Here is a 20,596-nt window from a genome sequence, read left to right as displayed (position 1 = left end):
GGCTTTAGGACAACAAAGTCAAGGTATTGGAGTGGCCATCACAAAGCCCTGACCTCAATCCTATAGAAAATGTGTGGTCAGAACTGAAAAAGCGCGTGCGACCAAGGAGGCCTACAAACCTGACTCAGTTTCACCAGCTCTGTCAGGAGGAATGACACAAAATTCACCAAACTTATTGTGGGAAGATTGTGGAAGGCTGCCCGAAACGTTTGACCCAAGTTAAACAATTTAAAGGCAATACTAGTTGAGTGTATGTAAATGTCTGACCCACAGGGAATGTGATGAAAGAAATAAAAGCTGAAATAAATCAGCTGTCAGAGCAGTTTACCGATCACTGCACCTGTACACAGCCCATTGGTAAATAGCCCACCCAACTATCTCATCCCCATATTGTTTTTATTTTTGCTCTTTTGCACCCCAGTATCTCTACTTGCACATCATCATCGGCGCATCTATCACTCCAGTGTTAATGCTAAATTATAATTATTTCGCCACTATGGCCTATTGATTGCCTTACCTCCCTAATCTACATTTGTACACACTGTATATAGATTTTTCTTTTTCTATTGTGTTATTGACTGTTTTTGTCACACTCCTTTGCTTTATCTTGGCCAGGTCGCAGTTGTAAATGAGAACTGGTTAAATAAAATAAATATATAATAAATAAATATACTATTATTCTGATATTTCACATTCTTAAAATAAAGTGGTGATCCTAACTGACCTAAGACAGGGAATTTTTACTAGGATGAAACGTCAGGAATTGTGAAAAACGGAGTTTAAATGTATTTGGCTAAGGTGTATGTAAACTTCCGACCTCTATCTTCTGGTGCTATATACTATAGAAAAACAGTGACGAGGTGTTATATATATTTCTTTACTGTTGGGATTTCTCCTGCAAGTCCAATGATTTGTCTCGAAAAAGACAGAAAAATGTCAGACTAAATTAACTTAGTTTGTTCTTGCTTTCCCAAATAAACCCCATGAAATAATTGGAATTGACATGAAACTAAACCCAACCCCACTCCCAAGTCACTATCCAGCCAACATGTCTGATGGTTATATATGTTACCTGTGTATCCGGTACGGCAATCACAGCGGTAGTTGTTGGTGAGCTGGACGCAGTTGTGTGTCCCGCGGGTGTCACATGGGTTGGACAGGCACTCGTTGACGTCCCCCTCACAGCGCTCCCCTACGTAGCCGGCGGGACAGATACAGTGGTAACCTCCCACCCTGTCCACACACTTCCCCTTGTTGAAGCACTTGGGCTCGTTGGTGACGGGGTCTGTGAAGGGGTTGCAGTCGTCTATGTTGATCTCACAGTGAACGCCTGTGAGGTAGAGGAACAGGTCAGGAGAGAGCAGAGGAACAGTCAGCCTCGTCTAAAGCACTCAGCTGGGACACCACCACATGGGATCAAGAAGGAACGGGCGGGAGAGAGCAGAGGAACAGTCAGCCTCTTCTAAAGCACTCAGCTGGGACACCACCACGCACTTATTCAATACATCTTTTCATTTACCGTTTCAAAATGTTTCTCTCGTTTGCTTCTATAAAACCTTTTTTGGCTACATTCATTTCACCAGTACTTTAGCTGACCAACAAGACACACTCCCTTCATGTCCGGGAGAGAAATCAATCCCATATTTGACGGGGACGAGAGTTTCGGACTTGTGCTGGACGCTGTTAAGCCCTAATTAATGAAGTGTGGTGGATTGAGAGTGAGTGAGAGAGAGAGAGAGAGGGTGGAGAGAGGAATAGATGGAGAGAGAGTGGGAGGCTGGAGAGAGGAATAGATGGAGAGAGAGAGAGAGGGTGGAGAGAGGAATAGATGGAGAGAGAGTGGGAGGCTGGAGAGGAGCACAGAAAGAGGGATAGAGAGAAAGAGGGGGGTGGTGTGGAAGAGTGTGTGGAGGTGGGTGGCGGGGCCCTGACCTTGGGTTCCCCTGGGACAGGAGCATTTGTAGGTATTGATCAGGTCAATGCAGGTGCCTCCGTTCTGGCACGGCTGGGAGAAACACTCATTGATCTCATTGGAGCAGTTGGTGCCGACGTATCCCGGCACACACTAGGAGAGGAGAGGGAAAAGATAAATCAATGAGTGACATGAAACAAGGCTGTTTCTGTTTACCTGGTTGTTTTGCCAGTTCTCTGCACAGGACATCAAATCCTCTTTCATCAGAGATCTACATAAATTAACAGTTTGTGAGTCTGTTAATAAACAACCTTTTGTCATCAGTTTGGATACAGAGTTTGATAGGACTTTTTTTTTAGAAAGAACACCCACACACTCATTTATTTTCTGATTTAAATCATTCAATGGAAAGTGAGCATGACTGACAATGTTTCTACAAGACCAAGACCAGGAAACACACTTTTTTGGCCACATGAATCGCTGTTCGGTCTAGGTATAATTTCTACATTAGGCTATATTTGTTATGCATTTCACCCAGCACCTGTGAAAAATTGGATTAAATTAAATTTGATGTAACTTAATTAGGACAATTCATACCAATTGGATGTAATGTGCATTAGTGACAGTGCTGTGTTCCTAGTGAGCAGCCTACCTTGCAGGAGTACCCTCCTAGAAAGTCAGTGCATGTGGCTCCACTCTGACAGGGGTTGGGGATGCACTCATCCACCTGTTCCTCACAGTAGCTGCCTGTGTAACCTGCCTGGCAGTGGCAGTAGTGGGTGTTCCCTGCATCCAGACACTGGCCTGAGTTACGACACAGAGCAATTACCTCCACACCTGGAGGGCAGAGAGATGGGGAGGGGAAGAGACGGGAGATCAGTATGTAGTCTGTGTTTTGTTAGTGGTGTGAAATTAATTGCATAGTGATGATTGAGGCTAACACAAACACACACACACGCCTCAAACACACACACACCTCATACATGCAGAAGGACAGACACACAAACATCTTCCTTCACACCCCCAGTGTTACCTCTCTGTTTGGCTGCCACCTCGCAGGAGACGCTTGGCACATCACAGTAGAGCCCTGTCCAGCCAGTCTGGCACTCACAGCTGTAAGTAGTGCCAGTCTGCCAACAGGTGCCCCCGTTCTGACATGGGGACGAGTCACACCAGCGTACCAGATTCTGAGGAGACACACACACCATAGACAGTTAGCTGACAGGGGGACATGTTTCTGTAAGTAAGCATGTACACTGTTGTTTCACAGATAAAACATTACCCACTGGGCACAGACATAAATTCAACGTCTATTTCACGTTGGTTCATCGTAATTTCATTGAAATGACATGGAATCAACTTTGATTCAACCAGTGTGTGCCCAGTGGGCTGTAGCTTATAACTACAGTTATTTATACCACCTTTATTTAGCCAAGTACATGATCCATAAAAGCACATTTTACTTGACAATAACAACCTGGTATATAGCCTACAGTTAGTCTACTGTAAAGTCAGCGTGACTGGGCCTATACTGTACCTGGCAGTTGAGGCCAGTGTAGCCCTGGGGACAGATGCACTTGTAGGTGCCATAGCTGTCCTGGCAGGTGCCTCCGTTCAGGCAGGGTCTGGAGTCACACTCGTTGATGTCGTGTTGGCAGTAGCTGCCAGTGAAGCCAGGTGGGCACAGGCAGGTGTAGGTGTTGATGCCGTCCACACACGTCCCACCGTTGAAACAAGAGCTGTTAAACAAAACATCCACAAAGCAATACCAGACGTGTCATTCAAAAAACAAATTCAATTCACTTTAAAACATGGTAAGTCCAATTAGTGAAATGAATTGAGAGTGAATATCCTGGGCTATAATGGGATATTTGAGTCATTCAACTTTCTGCCACAGGGGGCAGAAGTGGACAAGAGAAAATAGTTTGGAGATGCATTCATCGTTTGTGACAGAGACGCAACAGGCCATGTGAGGAAAGAGAAATCCAAACTAAATAGGAATTCAAGCTCCCTTTACCTCTCAGTGCAGTCAGGTGTGTTGTTCTCACAGTGTATCCCACTGAAGCCAGGTGGACAGGTGCAGGTGTAGCTGTTGACACAGTCTGTACAGTTGGCTCCATTCTTACATGGGTTACTGTCACACTCGTTGATGTCCTCCTCACACTTAGTGCCACGGAAACCAGGCAGGCAGGTGCACGCAAAGTTGTCCACCTCGTCCCGACAGAAACCTCCATTGCTGCAGGGGTCTATGGAGGAAGAGAGCGGGGAGATAGGTTAGCTTATAACTTAGCAGACTGGCTGCAACTCAATAGTCTTGACTAGCTTCCTTTCCTTATGTTTTACTGACATGAAAGAACATGACAGGATTTATAGAGATGTGGTGGCCTTTCACCTATCAGTCATGAAATAAAAGAGACAGGGGGCCACTTTAGAGTATTGAGACACGACCACTGTCTCATTGTAACCTGTTTTTATGATGAAGTCATGAAGATGATAGGAGACTTACTGGGCTTACAGTCGTCAATGTTGGTCTCACAGTTGCGGCCAGCATAACCGGCCTTGCAGCCACAGAGGTAGTTGCCTTTGGTGTTCTCACAGGTGGCCCCATTGAGACAGGGGTTCTTTACACACTCGTTAATGTCCACTTCACAGGTCTGTCCTAGAGAGGGTAGAGGAAAGGAGAGAGTGGAGAGGTTTACTACACAGCACTGAGATCATTTGCCCATTTTCATAATTTTATATAGACATATTTGGTATGATAACATACATATAACCTAATACAGATAACGTACATATACTGCCTTCAGAATGTATCCAAACCCCTTGACTTATTGCATTTTGTTGTGTTACAGACGGAATTCAAAATGGATTCAATCGATTTTCTTTCACCCATCTACACACAATACCCCGTAATGACAAAGTGAAAACATGTTTTTTAAAATTGTTGCAAATGTATAAAAAATGAAATACTGAAATATCTAATCTACATAAGTATTCACACCCCTTAGTCAACACTTTATAGAAGCACCTTTGGCGGCGATTACAGCTCTGAATCTTTTTGGGATTGTACAGTATCTGCCCATTATTTATTTTTTAATTCGTCAAGCTCTGTCAAGTTAATTGTTGATCATTGCTAGACACCCATTTCATGTCTTGACATAGATCTTCAAGCAGATTTAAGTCAAAACTGTGACTAGGCCACTCAGGAACATTCAATGTCGTCTTGGTAAGCAAGTCCAGTGTATAATTGGCCTTGTGTTTGAGGTTATTGCTGAAATGCGAAATTGTCTCCCAGTGTCTGTTGGAAAGCAGACTGAACCAGGTTTTCCTCTAGGATTTTGCCTGTGCTTATAGCTGTATTGTGGGGTTTTTTTATCCTAAAAAACTCCCTAGTCCTTGTCGATGAAAAGTATTCCCATAACATGATGCAGCCACCACCATGTTTGAACATATGAAGAATGGTACTCAGTGATGTGTTGTGTTGGATTTGCACCCAAACATAAAGCATTGTGTTCAGGACATAACATGAATTTTTTTGCCACATTTTTTGCAGTTTTACTTCAGTGCCTTACTGCAAACAGGTGCATGTTTTGGAATATTTTTATTCTGTACAGGCTTCCTTCTTTTCACTCTGTCATTTAGGTTAGTATTGTGGAGTAACTACAATGTTGTTGATCCATCCACAGGTTTCTCTCATCACAGCCATTAAACTCTGTAAGTGCTTTAAAGTCACCATGCCTGAGCAGTTTCCTTCTGAAAAACCTCTCTGGTCTTTGTGCTGGAATCTGTGCTGAAAATTCACTACTCGATTGAAGACCCTTACAGATTGTATGTTGTGTGAGGTACAGAGATGGGGTAGTCATTCAAAAATCCTGTTAACCACTAGTATTGAACTGAAGACCCTTATAGATTGTATGTTGTGTGAGGTACAGAGATGGGGTAGTCATTCAAAAATCCTGTTAACCACTAGTATTGAACTGAAGACCCTTACAGATTGTATGTTGTGTGAGGTACAGAGATGGGGTAGTCATTCAAAAATCCTGTTAACCACTAGTATTGAACTGAAGACCCTTACAGATTGTATGTTGTGTGAGGTACAGAGATGGGGTAGTCATTTTAAAATCCTGTTAACCACTAGTATTGAACTGAAGACCCTTACAGATTGTATGTTGTGTGAGGTACAGAGATGGGGTAGTCATTTTAAAATCCTGTTAACCACTAGTATTGAACTGAAGACCCTTACAGATTGTATGTTGTGTGAGGTACAGAGATGGGGTAGTCATTCAAAAATCCTGTTAACCACTAGTATTGAACTGAAGACCCTTACAGATTGTATGTTGTGTGAGGTACAGAGATGGGGTAGTCATTCAAAAATCCTGTTAACCACTAGTATTGAACTGAAGACCCTTACAGATTGTATGTTGTGTGAGGTACAGAGATGGGGTAGTCATTTTAAAACCTGTTAACCACTAGTATTGAACTGAAGACCCTTACAGATTGTATGTTGTGTGAGGTACAGAGATGGGGTAGTCATTCAAAAATCCTGTTAACCACTAGTATTGAACTGAAGACCCTTACAGATTGTATGTTGTGTGAGGTACAGAGATGGGGTAGTCATTTTAAAACCTGTTAACCACTAGTATTGAACTGAAGACCCTTACAGATTGTATGTTGTGTGAGGTACAGAGATGGGGTAGTCATTCAAAAATCCTGTTAACCACTAGTATTGAACTGAAGACCCTTACAGATTGTATGTTGTGTGAGGTACAGAGATGGGGTAGTCATTTAAATCCTGTTAACCACTAGTATTGAACTGAAGACCCTTACAGATTGTATGTTGTGTGAGGTACAGAGATGGGGTAGTCATTTAAATCCTGTTAACCACTAGTATTGAACTGAAGACCCTTACAGATTGTATGTTGTGTGAGGTACAGAGATGGGGTAGTCATTTTAAAACCTGTTAACCACTAGTATTGAACTGAAGACCCTTACAGATTGTATGTTGTGTGAGGTACAGAGATGGGGTAGTCATTCAAAAATCCTGTTAACCACTAGTATTGAACTGAAGACCCTTACAGATTGTATGTTGTGTGAGGTACAGAGATGGGGTAGTCATTCAAATCCTGTTAACCACTAGTATTGAACTGAAGACCCTTACAGATTGTATGTTGTGTGAGGTACAGAGATGGGGTAGTCATTTAAATCCTGTTAACCACTAGTATTGAACTTATTGACTCAAGACATTTCAGCAAATGTTTTTGTTGTTGTTGTAATTACCAAGATTTTCTACAAACAAAATTCCACTTTAACATTATGGGGTATTGTGTGTAGATCAGTGACACAAAATCCCAATTGAATAAATGTTTTATTCAGGATGTAACACAACAAAATGTGAAAAGGGTAAAGGGCTGGGGAAACTTTCTGAAGGCACTGTACCTGCATAGGAATGACATATAATCTACTGTAAATATATTGCTCGCTCACCTTGCCAGCCCTCTGGACACACACAGGAGAAGCTCTCGTAGTCTTCAGACTCCTGACACTCACCTCCGTTCTTGCAGGGCTTGGGGCTGCAGGGTGCCAGCAGGGTCTCACAGTTCTCACCTATTACACACACACACACACATTTTTAGATAATGGCCATGAACTGTTCAATATTATTGTTCTCATATTATTATCGTGTCTAATATTATTGTTTTCAGAACCAGAGTATCGTAACTGGAAGTAGTGGGTGTCTGGATACTGGATAGATCGCCCTACATAGATAATATTATTGTTTTCAGAACCAGAGTATCGTAACTGGAAGTAGTGGGTGTCTGGATACTGGATAGATCGCCCTACATAGATAATATTATTGTTTTCAGAACCAGAGTATCGTAACTGGAAGTAGTGGGTGTCTGGATACTGGATAGATCGCCCTACATAGATAATATTATTGTTTTCAGAACCAGAGTATCGTAACTGGAAGTAGTGGGTGTCTGGATACTGGATAGATCGCCCTACATAGATAATGCTTTTATTGGACATTTAAATACACACTTCATTCAGGAGGCTTCTTGCCCACAGTGAAAAGGTCTGTGAGTGTTAGAGAGCAGAGCTGTTTGGGCCCACGGAGACATTTCCCTATCTGTCTGTTTCCACGACACCCAGCACGGACAGGAAGCAGGCTGGAGTTTCCTGCTATTGTCAAGGCATTTGCTGTTCTGTGAGACAGGAAGTCTGCAAACAGGAAATGTGACAAGCAGCTGGGCCGTTCAGTTCCCACCCCTCCGTCACACAACCAGAGTCACTATTATTCCAGCTCTCGACGCAGGGTGGAATTTTCCAAAAAGAAAACTCAGGGAATAAATAAAAAGGTTGCCCAAAGGCAGTCAGTCCATCATTATCTGTTTTATCAAATAATACGAGGGAGGAATGGATGTGAGGACTTCTTAACAATATTTCCCTGTACTGTTATCAGGGACACAACGTCAACACAACAGATGAAGGAGTTTTAGCCAAGAGGAAGTCTTGCTGCTGGACATTAATTGACAGCTTGGTCTTCCGGGGCATGTTTTTCCTGTATGTCTAATGCCTTAGAGAAGCTAGAACTTTGAGCACCACAGCAAGGGAATACCAAAACATTACGCTTAGATAGACAATCAGACATATATTTCACAATAGCCAAATATGTTCATACCGGTATATGGCAGTAGGCAGTTGCACTTGTACGCAGAGACATCATCGATGCAGGTCCCTTGGTTCAGGCAGGGATTGGAGGCACATTCGTTAATGTTGGTCTGACAGCTTGGACCTGGGATCAAAAGGTCAAGAAGTTATCAAGCACATGAGTTTGAGTTAAGAGTTAGGGTCAAATAGATCAAAACAATACAAAATGTATTGATGGTGGGATTGCAATCTCGAGGACCATACACACGTACACACACTTACTCACCAGTGAAGCCGATTCTGCAGGAGCAGACATAACCGCTCGTCATATCCTTGCAGGTGCCTCCGTTCATGCAGGGGTTGGACTCACACTCGTTGTTGTTGATGTCACAGTTCTTGCCACTCCAGCCATTGTCACACAGACAGTTGTAACTAAGGAAAAGATGGGAAAGCTCAATATCAGAGTAACAGACACTCAATTCCACTTTGAGTCCTCAAATCCACAGCTTTTATGAATACTTAGGGATTTACTGTAGATATATTCATACCATACATGTAAGGAAGATTTCTAGATTTAAACGAGACACAACTTAGTGATTTGCTTGGCATTGAAACAGATGAGAAAGACAGACTCACCCATTGACTTTGTCCTGACAGTGGCCATGGATACACGGGTTGCTAAGGCACTCATTGATCTGGGAGAAGCAGGTGGTGTCATGGTAACCCTCTGGACACAGACAGGTGAAGCTGTTGATGCCATCGATGCAGGTGCCACCGTTGTGACACGGGTGTAGGGCACATTCGTCAAGGTTGATGTTGCACATGGTCCCTGTGAACCAGAACCCATTAAGATGTTTACTTCTCTGACCTCTCGTACAGTAGTGTCTCAACTTTATAGCACAAGGAACATTTACAGTTTACAAACTGATTCAATTGGTGTTAGAAAATGATACAGGTAACTGCCAAGGTAAAGAAAAAACCAACAAAGTGTCTTAATGGGTCATCGGGCCACCACGAGCCAGAACAGCTTCAATGCACCGTGGATAGATTCTACAAGTCTAAAACTCTATAGGGGGGATGCGACACCATTCTTCCACCATAAATTCCAACATTTGGTGTTTTGTTGATGGTGATGGAAACGCTGTCTTAGGTGGCTCCAGAATCTCCCATAAGTGTTCAATTGGGTTAAGATCTGGTGACTGAGACAGCCATGGCATATGGTTTACATCGTTTTCATACTCATAAAATCATTCAGTGACCCCTCGTGCCCTGTGGACAGGGGAATTGTCATCGTATGGGGTAATAGCCATGGTAGCCTGCCCAGGATTTTCATACATGACCCTAAGCATGATGGGATGTTAACTGCTTAATTAACTCAGGAATAGGGTTGCACATTTTGGGGAATATTCAGAGGTGGAAACTTTCCGTGGGAATTAATGGGAATATATGGGAATTAACGGAAATACATTCAAATTAATATTAATACCATTTAAATGTAGATGTTTTTTGATTGGATATATTTACCATATCATATGGAGACAGAAATATAAACATTTAACCTTATAATAAGTCATTGCAAATGATTAAATCCTTCCAATAGAATTTTTTTTTTACTATTTAGTTATGAATTGAACTTTAATTAAATGAGTTGACTCTTCACATGGGATGATTTCACTGTACATCAAAAGAAAGGGAATATTGAATGATCCCCAATGATCCATCACATCTCCTAAAAATGTTTTCAACATACATCTGTAAAATGATAGTCTAGAAACTAAAGCTTTGGTTGTCTTCCTCTCAGGCTTCCATGTCTTCTCCCTGGATCTCCTCAATGTCCAACTCCTTGAACATCAGACTCTGAGGCCTCATCTTCACTGTCACTTTCAAACCTTGTTGAGTATGGCTCTTTGTCAGTCTCAAAAAGCCTCAAATTTAACCGGATGCCACCAACTTTTCAACCCTTGTATTGGTCAGCCTGTTGTGTGCTTTGGTGTGTGTGTTCCCAAACAAGGACCAGTTGCGCTCTGAGGCAGCTGATGTTGGTGGGATTTGGAGGATGATGGAGGCAACAGGGGAAAGAGCCACAGATCCAAAGTCCATTCCATCAGGTGGCTGATGAGATATGTCGGCACGACTGCCATATTGCAGCTCCATTTTTTATTTATTTTTTTATTTAACCTTTATTTAACCAGGTAGGCTAGTTGAGAACAAGTTCTCATTTGCAACTGCGACCTGGCCAAGATAAAGCATAGCAGTGTGAGCATACAACAAAGAGTTACACATGGAGTAAACAATTAACAAGTCAATAACACAGTAGAAAACAAAGGGGGGGTCTATATACAATGTGTGCAAAAGGCATGAGGAGGTAGGCAAATAATTACAATTTTGCAGATTAACACTGGAGTGATAAATGATCAGATGGTCATGTACAGGTAGAGATATTGGTGTGCAGAAGAGCAGAAAAGTAAATAAATAAAAACAGTATGGGGATGAGGTAGGTGAAAAGGGTGGGCTATTTACCAATAGACTATGTACAGCTGCAGCGATCGGTTAGCTGCTCAGATAGCTGATGTTTGAAGTTGGTGAGGGAGATAAAAGTCTCCAACTTCAGCGATTTTTGCAATTCGTTCCAGTCACAGGCAGCAGAGTACTGGAACGAAAGGCGGCCAAATGAGGTGTTGGCTTTAGGGATGATCAGTGAGATACACCTTCTGGAGCGCGTGCTACGGATGGGTGTTGCCATCGTGACCAGTGAGCTGAGATAAGGCGGAGCTTTACCTAGCATAGACTTGTAGATGACCTGGAGCCAGTGGGTCTGGCGACGAATATGTAGCGAGGGCCAGCCGACTAGAGCATACAAGTCGCAGTGGTGGGTGGTATAAGGTGCTTTAGTGACAAAACGGATGGCACTGTGATAGACTGCATCCAGTTTGCTGAGTAGAGTGTTGGAAGCCATTTTGTAGATGACATTGCCGAAGTCGAGGATCGGTAGGATAGTCAGTTTTACTAGGGTAAGCTTGGCGGCGTGAGTGAAGGAGGCTTTGTTGCGGAATAGAAAGCCGACTCTTGATTTGATTTTCGATTGGAGATGTTTGATATGAGTCTGGAAGGAGAGTTTGCAGTCTAGCCAGACACCTAGGTACTTATAGACGTCCACATATTCTAGGTCGGAACCATCCAGGGTGGTGATGCTAGTCGGGCATGCAGGTGCAGGCAGCGACCGGTTGAAAAGCATGCATTTGGTTTTACTAGCGTTTAAGAGCAGTTGGAGGCCACGGAAGGAGTGTTGTATGGCATTGAAGCTTGTTTGGAGGTTAGATAGCACAGTGTCCAAAGACGGGCCGAAAGTATATAGAATGGTGTCGTCTGCGTAGAGGTGGATCAGGGAATCGCCCGCAGCAAGAGCAACATCATTGATATACACAGAGAAAAGAGTCGGCCCGAGAATTGAACCCTGTGGCACCCCCATAGAGACTGCCAGAGGACCGGACAGCATGCCCTCCGATTTGACACACTGAACTCTGTCTGCAAAGTAATTGGTGAACCAGGCAAGGCAGTCATCCGAAAAACCGAGGCTACTGAGTCTGCCGATAAGAATATGGTGATTGACAGAGTCGAAAGCCTTGGCAAGGTCGATGAAGACGGCTGCACAGTACTGTCTTTTATCGATGGCGGTTATGATATCGTTGAGTACCTTGAGTGTGGCTGAGGTGCACCCATGACCGGCTCGGAAACCAGATTGCACAGCGGAGAAGGTACGGTGGGATTCGAGATGGTCAGTGACCTGTTTGTTGACTTGGCTTTCGAAGACCTTAGATAGGCAGGGCAGGATGGATATAGGTCTGTAACAGTTTGGGTCCAGGGTGTCTCCCCCTTTGAAGAGGGGGATGACTGCGGCAGCTTTCCAATCCTTGGGGATCTCAGACGAGATGAAAGAGAGGTTGAACAGGCTGGTAATAGGGGTTGCGACAATGGTGGCAGATAGTTTCAGAAATAGAGGGTCCAGATTGTCAAGCCCTTGCTTGGAAGTGTACTTCGCCAGACAGCCAAGAACATTTCCCTCATCCAGGCCAAGGTGGCGAGACAGGGTAGTGATGACACCATAGGCCTTGTTGATCTCTGCACCAGACAGGATGCTCTTGCCAGCATACTTGGTGTCCAACATGTACGCTGCGGTGTGTATGGGCTTCAGGCTGAAGTCTTCAAGCTTTTTGATGTATTTCAGGACTGCAGTTTCCTCTTCTTGGAGCAACAGTGAAGTGGGCAGAGCAGTATGGATTTCTTCTCTTACATCTGCAAGCAGAGTCTGAACACAGACAGGATGGCATTGTCTCCCTCAATACATGCAATGGCTACTGCTATAGGTTTCAGGCTGCTTACCACTCTCTCCCAAAATACATCATCCAGGAGGATCCTCTTTGATGGGGCTGTCCATATCGGCAGACTGTGATATGGCCATTTCTTGGAGAGACTCCTTCCCCTCCAGGAGACTGTCAAACATGATGACAACACCACCCCAATGGGTGTTGCTGGGAAAGCTTCAATGTGGTGCTCTTATTCTTCTCACTTTGCTTGGTGAGGTAGATTGCTGCTGTAACTTGATGACCCTTCACATACCTAACCATTTCCTTGGTTCTCTTGTAGAGTGTATCCATTGTTTTCAGTGCCATGATGTCCTTGAGGAGCAGATTCAATGCATGAGAAGCATAGCCAATGGGTGTGATGTGAGGGTAGGACTCCTCCACTTTAACCCAGCAGCCTTCATTTTGGCAGCATTGTCTGTCACCAGTGCAAATACCTTCGGTGGTCCAAGGTCATTGATGACTGCCTTCAGCTCATCTGCAATGTAGAGACCGGTGTGTCTGTTGTCCCTTGTGTCTGTGCTCTTGTAGAATACTGGTTGAGGGGTGGAGATGATGTAGTTAATTATTCCTTGGCCACAAACATTCGACCACCCATCAGAGATGATTGCAATAGTCTGCTTTCTCTATGATTTGCTTGACCTTCACTTGAACTCGGTTGAACTCTGCATCCAGCAAATTAGTAGATAAAGCATGTCTGGTTGGAGGGTCTATGCTGGGTGAAGAACTTTCAGAAATCTCTTCCAATACACATTGCATGTGAGAATCAGAGGTGAACCAGTTGCATACACAGCTCGAGCAAGATATTCATCAGCATTTCTCTGACTATGTTCCTCCATTAAGTCAAAAAACTTCTGATTCCAGGAGGACCATGAACTGCTGCTATCGATAAGGTGTCTGATTAATCATTTTCACATCGAATAGAAGTAGAGGGACTTTTGTCAGAGGTTGCTTGTTGTGAGCAGTGAGGGAACTTCATGCACTTGGCCAGATAATTCTGCATCTTTGTTGCATTCTTCACATATGATTTGGCACATTATTTGCAGAGGGTTGCAATTCCATTGAATTGAGGCTAGTTTAACCAAAATATGCCACAAGACCTAGAATTGCCTTATGTGTATCCCACAAAAAAGGTTCACTGTTATAAGCTAACTTTTTTGATTAATTTAATAAGCTAAATAACCCAAATTCCCGGGCTTAACTTCCCATGGACATTTCCCTGAAAGTTTCTGATCCTTTGCAACCCTTGTCAGGAACCACACCTGTATGGAAGCACCAGCTTTGAATATACTTTGTATCCCTCATTTACTCAAGGGTTTCCGTTATTTTGTCAGTTACCTGTACAAATTAATAACACTATGGTTAGAACTTATGAAACTTTGAACATAATATCATGTAGTAATCTTTGGAGTTGGTCACAATCCATGAAGATATCATTTTGAAGTAAAACACAAAGCCCAACCCGTGCTACACCAGACAATGGACCATACAATGGGCTCTATATCCCCACAGTAAATGTATCCACCTAGAGAAACATGGGATTTTTAAGTCCGGTTTTGTTGTCCACTTGAAATGACGCCGCCATTCAGCGGGTGCCACGCATAACATAAAGAGAGGCCATTTAGCCCTAAAGCATGGACCAACTCCCCCCTTTTAAAATATCAACTTTCAGGAATCTTTCAGGGGATCTTTCCTCCAGTGAAATCCCGGGTGAGTGTTGGTCCTTTCAGAGCCTGGTGAGAGAGGCCAGCTTGTGTGTCTAGGCAACAGGTTGGAGGGGGGGGGGGGGGTCTGGAAAGTGACAAGGCCACAGAAGGCCTTAAAAGGAGTGCATTCGTTTACCATCTGTCATCTCTCTCCCTCTTCCACCCCTCCACCCTACCCTCTATGCTCTTGTTTGTCCTGCCTTCACCTGAGAGGTCTGAATAGGAGAGGTAGGAGAACCCCCTTCAAATCTCAACCTCGGTAGCCACAGTCAGACAAACTGGTCCCCTACAGGGCTACTTACCGCTGTAGCCAGGCTCGCAGGCACACTCGTAGCCATTGATCTTGTCGAGGCATGTCCCGTAGTCACATGGCTTGCTCTTGCAGTCGTCCAGGTTGACTTCACAGTTTATACCTAGAAGCAAAGAAATTAGCATCAAAGTTTCTATAGTAACATTTTCACAGATTAAAGTAAGTCTGTGTGTCGAGGACAGTTTCGAGCTTAGAGAAGTCTTTTAGTGTGTGTGTGCTCGCGTGTGTGTGTGCTCGCGTGTGTGCATGCGCGCGTGCGTCTGACCTGCGGTGCCCATGGGGCAGGTGCAGATGTAGGAGTTCTCGCGGTCCTGGCAGATGCCTCCGTTCCGACAGGGCTGACTCAGACACTCGTTAATGTTGGTCTCACACAGCCGGCCCGTGTAACCAAGGCGACAGTAGCAGGTGAAGGAGGCCAGGCCATCCTTACAAGTACCATAGTGACAGGGGTCCGAGAAACACTCATTGATGTCGGTCTCACAGTGTTGCCCCGTGTAACCTGGTAGAAAGACATGTAGTTTGTCACTTTAGTCTAATTTCTCTCCATTCTATTCAGGAGCCAGAAAACATTCAATACGTTTTAGTTTATTTTGAAATCTGTTTGTTGTTTTGTTGTTGTTTTTATGCTCCTGCTAGTATCACTGCTCTTTATCAGCCCCAAGGCCTTCATCAGAGCTTTTGTGAGTGTTTTTAATTTGCACATTGCATATTGCTCCACCCACATCTGTTCAATGAACGCGATTGGAGTCGAGGGAAAATAAACGTGTTACCAAATATAACAAGGTTCTGTTTTTATACCTTCAGTGCATTCACAGGTGTACTTATTGGGGCCATCTGTGCACTTGGCGCTATTCTTGCAAGGCGTGCTGGAGCACTCATCAATATCTATCTGGCAAAGGTTCCCAGAAAATCCTGGAAAAACAAGAAGATGTAGGGAGTGAGTGAGTGTGTGTGTGGTTCATTAGAGTGATCTTACCAAGCCCAAACTATGCCCACTCTATCCCTGGAAGCCTACATACATTATGATGAGAGCCCTCAATGACAGAGATGGCTGCATATGTATCAAAATGCCTGCCGTACTACAAGCTTACTGTGTTCTTTCCTTCTATTCCTTTTCACCACTGCTCCCAAAAGGGGGGGGGGGCTTCCAAGGCCTCATGACCAGGGGTGAAAGACAAAGGGGGGACTGTCTGCTCAATGTAATGCAAAGCCGAGCCAGTTGCCTCTTTTGTCCCCCAAAACTTTTCCATCACAATGTGCATTATCCCGTCCTGCTCTGCCCACTTTCCCCGCCCGCTTCTCCCAACAGGGCTAGCTTGACCTCTGAACTCAGCTATTCAAATCCCTCATCATTCAAAATCAACCAGCAGGCTCCCTTATTTTCTCTAGTCATTCTAATCTCTGTTTTTATTTTTTCTTCCAACTTCTGTCGCAGGAACGTACAGTGTTCAGTAGTCACACATTTGAATTCTAAGTGGTAAAAAGAAGGATTCTATCTGATAAAGAACAGCCAGACACCAGTTGTCACTAATCCAAATAGGAAGTGGCTACATGGATATCTGTTAGCTCTGCTCCATTCACAACACAGGGTCCTTTCAATTTTCACTGTCCATCCATGCTAACGCTAATATTACCTCACACACACCTCCCAGAGCCAAAGAGGGGATTTAGCCCGGGCTTCTGGAATCACACATTTCAAAAGGGACGAATGGGGTTTCCATGGAGATTATGTGTACAGAAATTAAAGTTGAGAGGACCATACCCTACTCCGGCCTGGGCTTACACAGGAACAAATTTACATCACAAGCAGGCAATGGGGACCCCAAAATCCCCCGCCTTTACCCCATAACCCCTCTAGAGCATAACCGTCTGTGCGTCTCAGTCCCCTCCCGTACCCCAACACCCCCTCCCACTTTCACTACTCTCTCATTCAGGCCTCTCTCCTGGCCCCCTTACCCCATCCCCATCCCATAGATATGGGGGCTTTTCAACAGCTAAGCTCTAGTGTTCTCTGCTGTACTGCTCTACTGTTAACTGCACTTTCTCAACACAAGGAGCCTCCTGCCTTTCTCTCTGAGCTTTTTTTGATCAGAACCAACTGAGTACTGCACTATTTTCCATCAGAATTACTTCCACCTCAATAGCCCTGCTGAAAGAATGAAAACAAAAACACATTTTAGAGGCTGAGAAACCTTGTTCAGTGTCAGTCAGCCTCACGTTCTTCTATCAGAGCATTCCTGTGCTAACAAAACCCTCAATGCCTCTCATCACATGCTGTAGTCCAACCCTAATGGAATCCCTGTAGAAATACCTCATGAAATCATCTAGATTCTACATGCACCAAATCACTACACACAAAACTCAAACCTCACCACAACAGCTTCTACAACTACACAGAAATGTAATACACGAAAACACAACACTATTTCAGCTGATATTCTTAGTTAGACTATCTCCTTAATTCTCTCTCAAATAACGTTATTGTGGCTAGCTACATCCAAACCAAGTTTAAGTGCACACTCATCAGAGTAAAACCTTGTTCTAAGTGAAAACTTTGTCAAGCCCTTCCTTATGGATTTTCCTCGTCGGGCGCTGGCCTGCTAAAGCCTGCCTGAGGGCAGGGATTAGAGTCTGCCTCCCGCGCCCATCCAGTCCAGGGGGGTGATCGAACCCCCTCAGACCGCCGCAGCGTCCCAGGGCTCACCTGTGGGGCACTGGCAGTGGAAGGTGTTGATCTTGTCGATACATTTCCCATTGTTCAGGCAGGGGTTGTTTGCGCACTCGTCAGTATTGATCTGGCAGAACAGTCCCTCATAGCCTGTAGCCAATTAGCAAGGGAAACAAGACACAGGGCCAGTAAGTTAGTTAGTTAACCATGAGATTTGTATAGTAACATTGACCGTGCCTGACTTCAAAGATATAGGTTTAGATTGCAGCCATCCTTTGATTAAAACGGTGTCTTTACCTGGCATACAAATGCAGTGGAAACCTCCTATCTGGTCGAGGCACGTGGCTTCGTTCTGGCAGGGGTTGGAGAGGCACTCGTTGACGTCGTGTTCACATCGAGCTCCAGAGAAGCCGAGCTGACACTTACACTGGAACGAACCCTTGGTGTTCAGGCACTTCCCTCCGTGCTCACAGGGGTTGCCACCTAGACACACAAAGAGACATGGAGTGAATCTTAACAAACATGTTACAGGGTGTGCTCCTTCACAATGCTGTGTAGTGGTTGCTACCTGTCTGCCTCTCTGCTGTGTAGTGGTTGCTACCTGTCTGCCTCTCTGCTGTGTAGTGGTTGCTACCTGTCTGCCTCTCTGCTGTGTAGGGGTTGCTACCTGTCTACCTCTCTGCTGTGTAGGGGTTGCTACCTGTCTACATCTCTGCTGTGTAGGGGTTTCAACCTGTCTGCCTCTCTGCTGTGTAGGGGTTGCTACCTGTCTGTCTGCCTCTCTGCTGTTTAGGGGTTGGTACCTGTCTGCCTCTGCTGTGTAGGGGTTGCTACCTGTTTGCCTCTCTGCTGTGTAGGGGTTTCAACCAGTCTGCCTCTCTGCTGTTTAGGGGTTGCTACCTGTCTGCCTCTCTGCTGTGTAGGGGTTGCTACCTGTCTGCCTCTCTGCTGTGTAGTGGTTTCAACCTGTCTGCCTCTCTGCTGTGTAGGGGTTGCTACATGTCTACCTCTCTGCTGTGTAGGGGTTTAGACCTGTCTGCCTCTCTGCTGTGTAGGGGTTTAGACCTGTCTACCTCTCTGCTGTGTAGTGGTTTCAACCTGTCTGCCTCTGCTCATGGCCCTCCTGCTACTTGGACCCTATCGGACTGATTTCTACCGGCCTCCCCTCAACCCCTGTCAGCCCTGGCCCATGAGTGGGTTTCTGATCTCTGAGGTCGAGGAAATCCCATTTCTAGTTCTTGACTAACCAAGCATAACGAAGCCCATGAAGAATAAAGCCAATTCCTATATTGATCTAATGTGTGTTTCTGAAAGCATCCCTCAGTGGTCTGAGCTTAGTTACCTAGTGAGCATTCGTCAACATCCTGGTCACAAGCGGCGCCAATGTAACCAAGGGGACAGGTGCAGATGGCCTTGCCATTGACGGGGTTGGTGTCACAGTTAGAGCCTTTCTGACAGGGGTTACTAATACAGGCGTCATCCAGATGACACAACAGACCTGGCACAGCACAAATAAAACAGGAGATGTTGATAGGCGTAACAGTTATTTACTTCGTTAAAGTTATTTATTTAGTTAATGTTTTTCAACCTTGTAATAACTAGCTATAGTAAATACAGGGAAAATATATGTGCTGCTGGCACTGTAAAAGGAAAGACTACCAATTTAGTATCACTGTTGTAAACACACGAGATTCAGCATAAAATGGTGGAAGATATACAAGTATAAAAAGCTCAGGGTCAGAACAATTAAAAAACAAGGAGAAATGCAGAAGACCAAAGTGCTTTGGCTGACCTGTGCGACCATGGGGACACTCGCAGAAGAAGGACGCCACACGGTCATGGCAGATGGCACCCTGATAGCAGGCGGCATTGGCACAGTCGTCAATATTCTCTCCACAGTCATCGCCCGTCCACCCGTTGACACAGACACACTGGTAGGCACTGTAGATGTTGTGGCACGTTCCACCGTTCTGGCACGCGTTGGGCATCAGTTGGCACTCGTCAACGTCCTCTGTACAGAACTGGCCTATAGGGGAGAACATGGAGGAAATGCACTTGTCAACAGCGCACCGTGCACCCAAATGAATCAACGAGAGCCAATGAGAGCCAATGAATAATAATGAAAAGCAAGGGGACTTCCACTGTGGAGTTCAGAGTAGGGTCAAAGTTATCCCATAAAGACTGATGCAGGGTGATACAGTATATGTTTGTATTCACCTCATGATCTAGGTTAGGATTGGGGGTTAGTAATCTGATCCTAGATCTGTATTCATGAGCAACTTCTACCAGGAGTGTAGAGAAGAGTGGGTGGGTGAGGGGTACTGTATGGTTACCTGTGAATTCTGGTTTGCATTGGCAGTTATAGGTGTTAACCCCGTCCACGCAGGTTCCTCCATTGTGACACTCGTGTCCTGGACAGTCGTCAATGTTAGTGTCACAGTTCTGACCCGAGAAACCTGGAGAGGACAGGACATCATGTTAAATACACACATATTACACACTGTTGTTTGTCATCTCAACAGAAGTGATCATGTTATATTTGCATGAATAAAGAGGGAATATCAAGGAAGCCTATTGGATATCTAAATAGTTTTGTCTCTTTGGATCATTCTCTTTGCTTTTCCTAGTTTAAAAAATGCCTGGTTGGTTTCTTTCAAAACAAGGGAAGTGAAACTCTTCTACAGTTAATGTGGTCAACGGCCTCCTTCTTCAGAGGGTAATGAATGGCAGCGGTGGCAACCCTCCTTGAGTATGTGGCAGTCAGAAAAACAGCCAGCCACACCACAGCTACCCTTCCTGCCCTGGCATTACACAACACAACACCACACTATTGTTTGGCTCCCTGACTGCAGAAGAAAAAGACAGGGACATTTAATAGGCAATACTGCCAATTTTGTGGAAGTAGAATCTGAGCACCATTGGATTGTTGACAATGAGAGTACTTGTCTTGATTCATAATATAAATGATTTTTCTTTGGTACTGAAATTACT

The 20,596-nt window shown here is 44.5% G+C and overlaps 1 protein-coding gene across 2 annotated transcripts in view; it reads right to left on the bottom strand.

The window, feature by feature from the left end:
- The window catches only part of LOC109877660 (neurogenic locus notch homolog protein 1), a 53,426-nt gene that overhangs the window by 11,187 nt on the left and 21,643 nt on the right, over nt 1-20,596 (bottom strand). For both annotated transcript variants that reach the window (XM_031818894.1, XM_031818895.1), the window contains exons 5-23: nt 19,939-20,061; nt 19,398-19,631; nt 18,948-19,103; nt 17,903-18,088; nt 17,642-17,755; nt 15,736-15,849; nt 15,203-15,436; nt 14,930-15,040; nt 9,197-9,389; nt 8,847-8,992; nt 8,592-8,705; nt 7,397-7,516; nt 4,419-4,571; nt 3,930-4,158; nt 3,450-3,651; nt 2,946-3,099; nt 2,565-2,749; nt 1,933-2,065; nt 1,073-1,330 (exon numbers count right to left, since the gene is read on the bottom strand). In XM_031818894.1, the coding sequence (XP_031674754.1) occupies nt 1,073-1,330; nt 1,933-2,065; nt 2,565-2,749; nt 2,946-3,099; nt 3,450-3,651; nt 3,930-4,158; nt 4,419-4,571; nt 7,397-7,516; nt 8,592-8,705; nt 8,847-8,992; nt 9,197-9,389; nt 14,930-15,040; nt 15,203-15,436; nt 15,736-15,849; nt 17,642-17,755; nt 17,903-18,088; nt 18,948-19,103; nt 19,398-19,631; nt 19,939-20,061 (3,159 nt within the window). The remainder of the gene's footprint in view (nt 1-1,072; nt 1,331-1,932; nt 2,066-2,564; nt 2,750-2,945; nt 3,100-3,449; nt 3,652-3,929; nt 4,159-4,418; nt 4,572-7,396; nt 7,517-8,591; nt 8,706-8,846; nt 8,993-9,196; nt 9,390-14,929; nt 15,041-15,202; nt 15,437-15,735; nt 15,850-17,641; nt 17,756-17,902; nt 18,089-18,947; nt 19,104-19,397; nt 19,632-19,938; nt 20,062-20,596) is intronic.

This window comes from Oncorhynchus kisutch, linkage group LG3, assembly GCF_002021735.2.
Source record: "Oncorhynchus kisutch isolate 150728-3 linkage group LG3, Okis_V2, whole genome shotgun sequence".
Taxonomy (NCBI): domain Eukaryota; kingdom Metazoa; phylum Chordata; class Actinopteri; order Salmoniformes; family Salmonidae; genus Oncorhynchus; species Oncorhynchus kisutch.
This window is presented reverse-complemented; position numbering and strand designations above follow the sequence as displayed.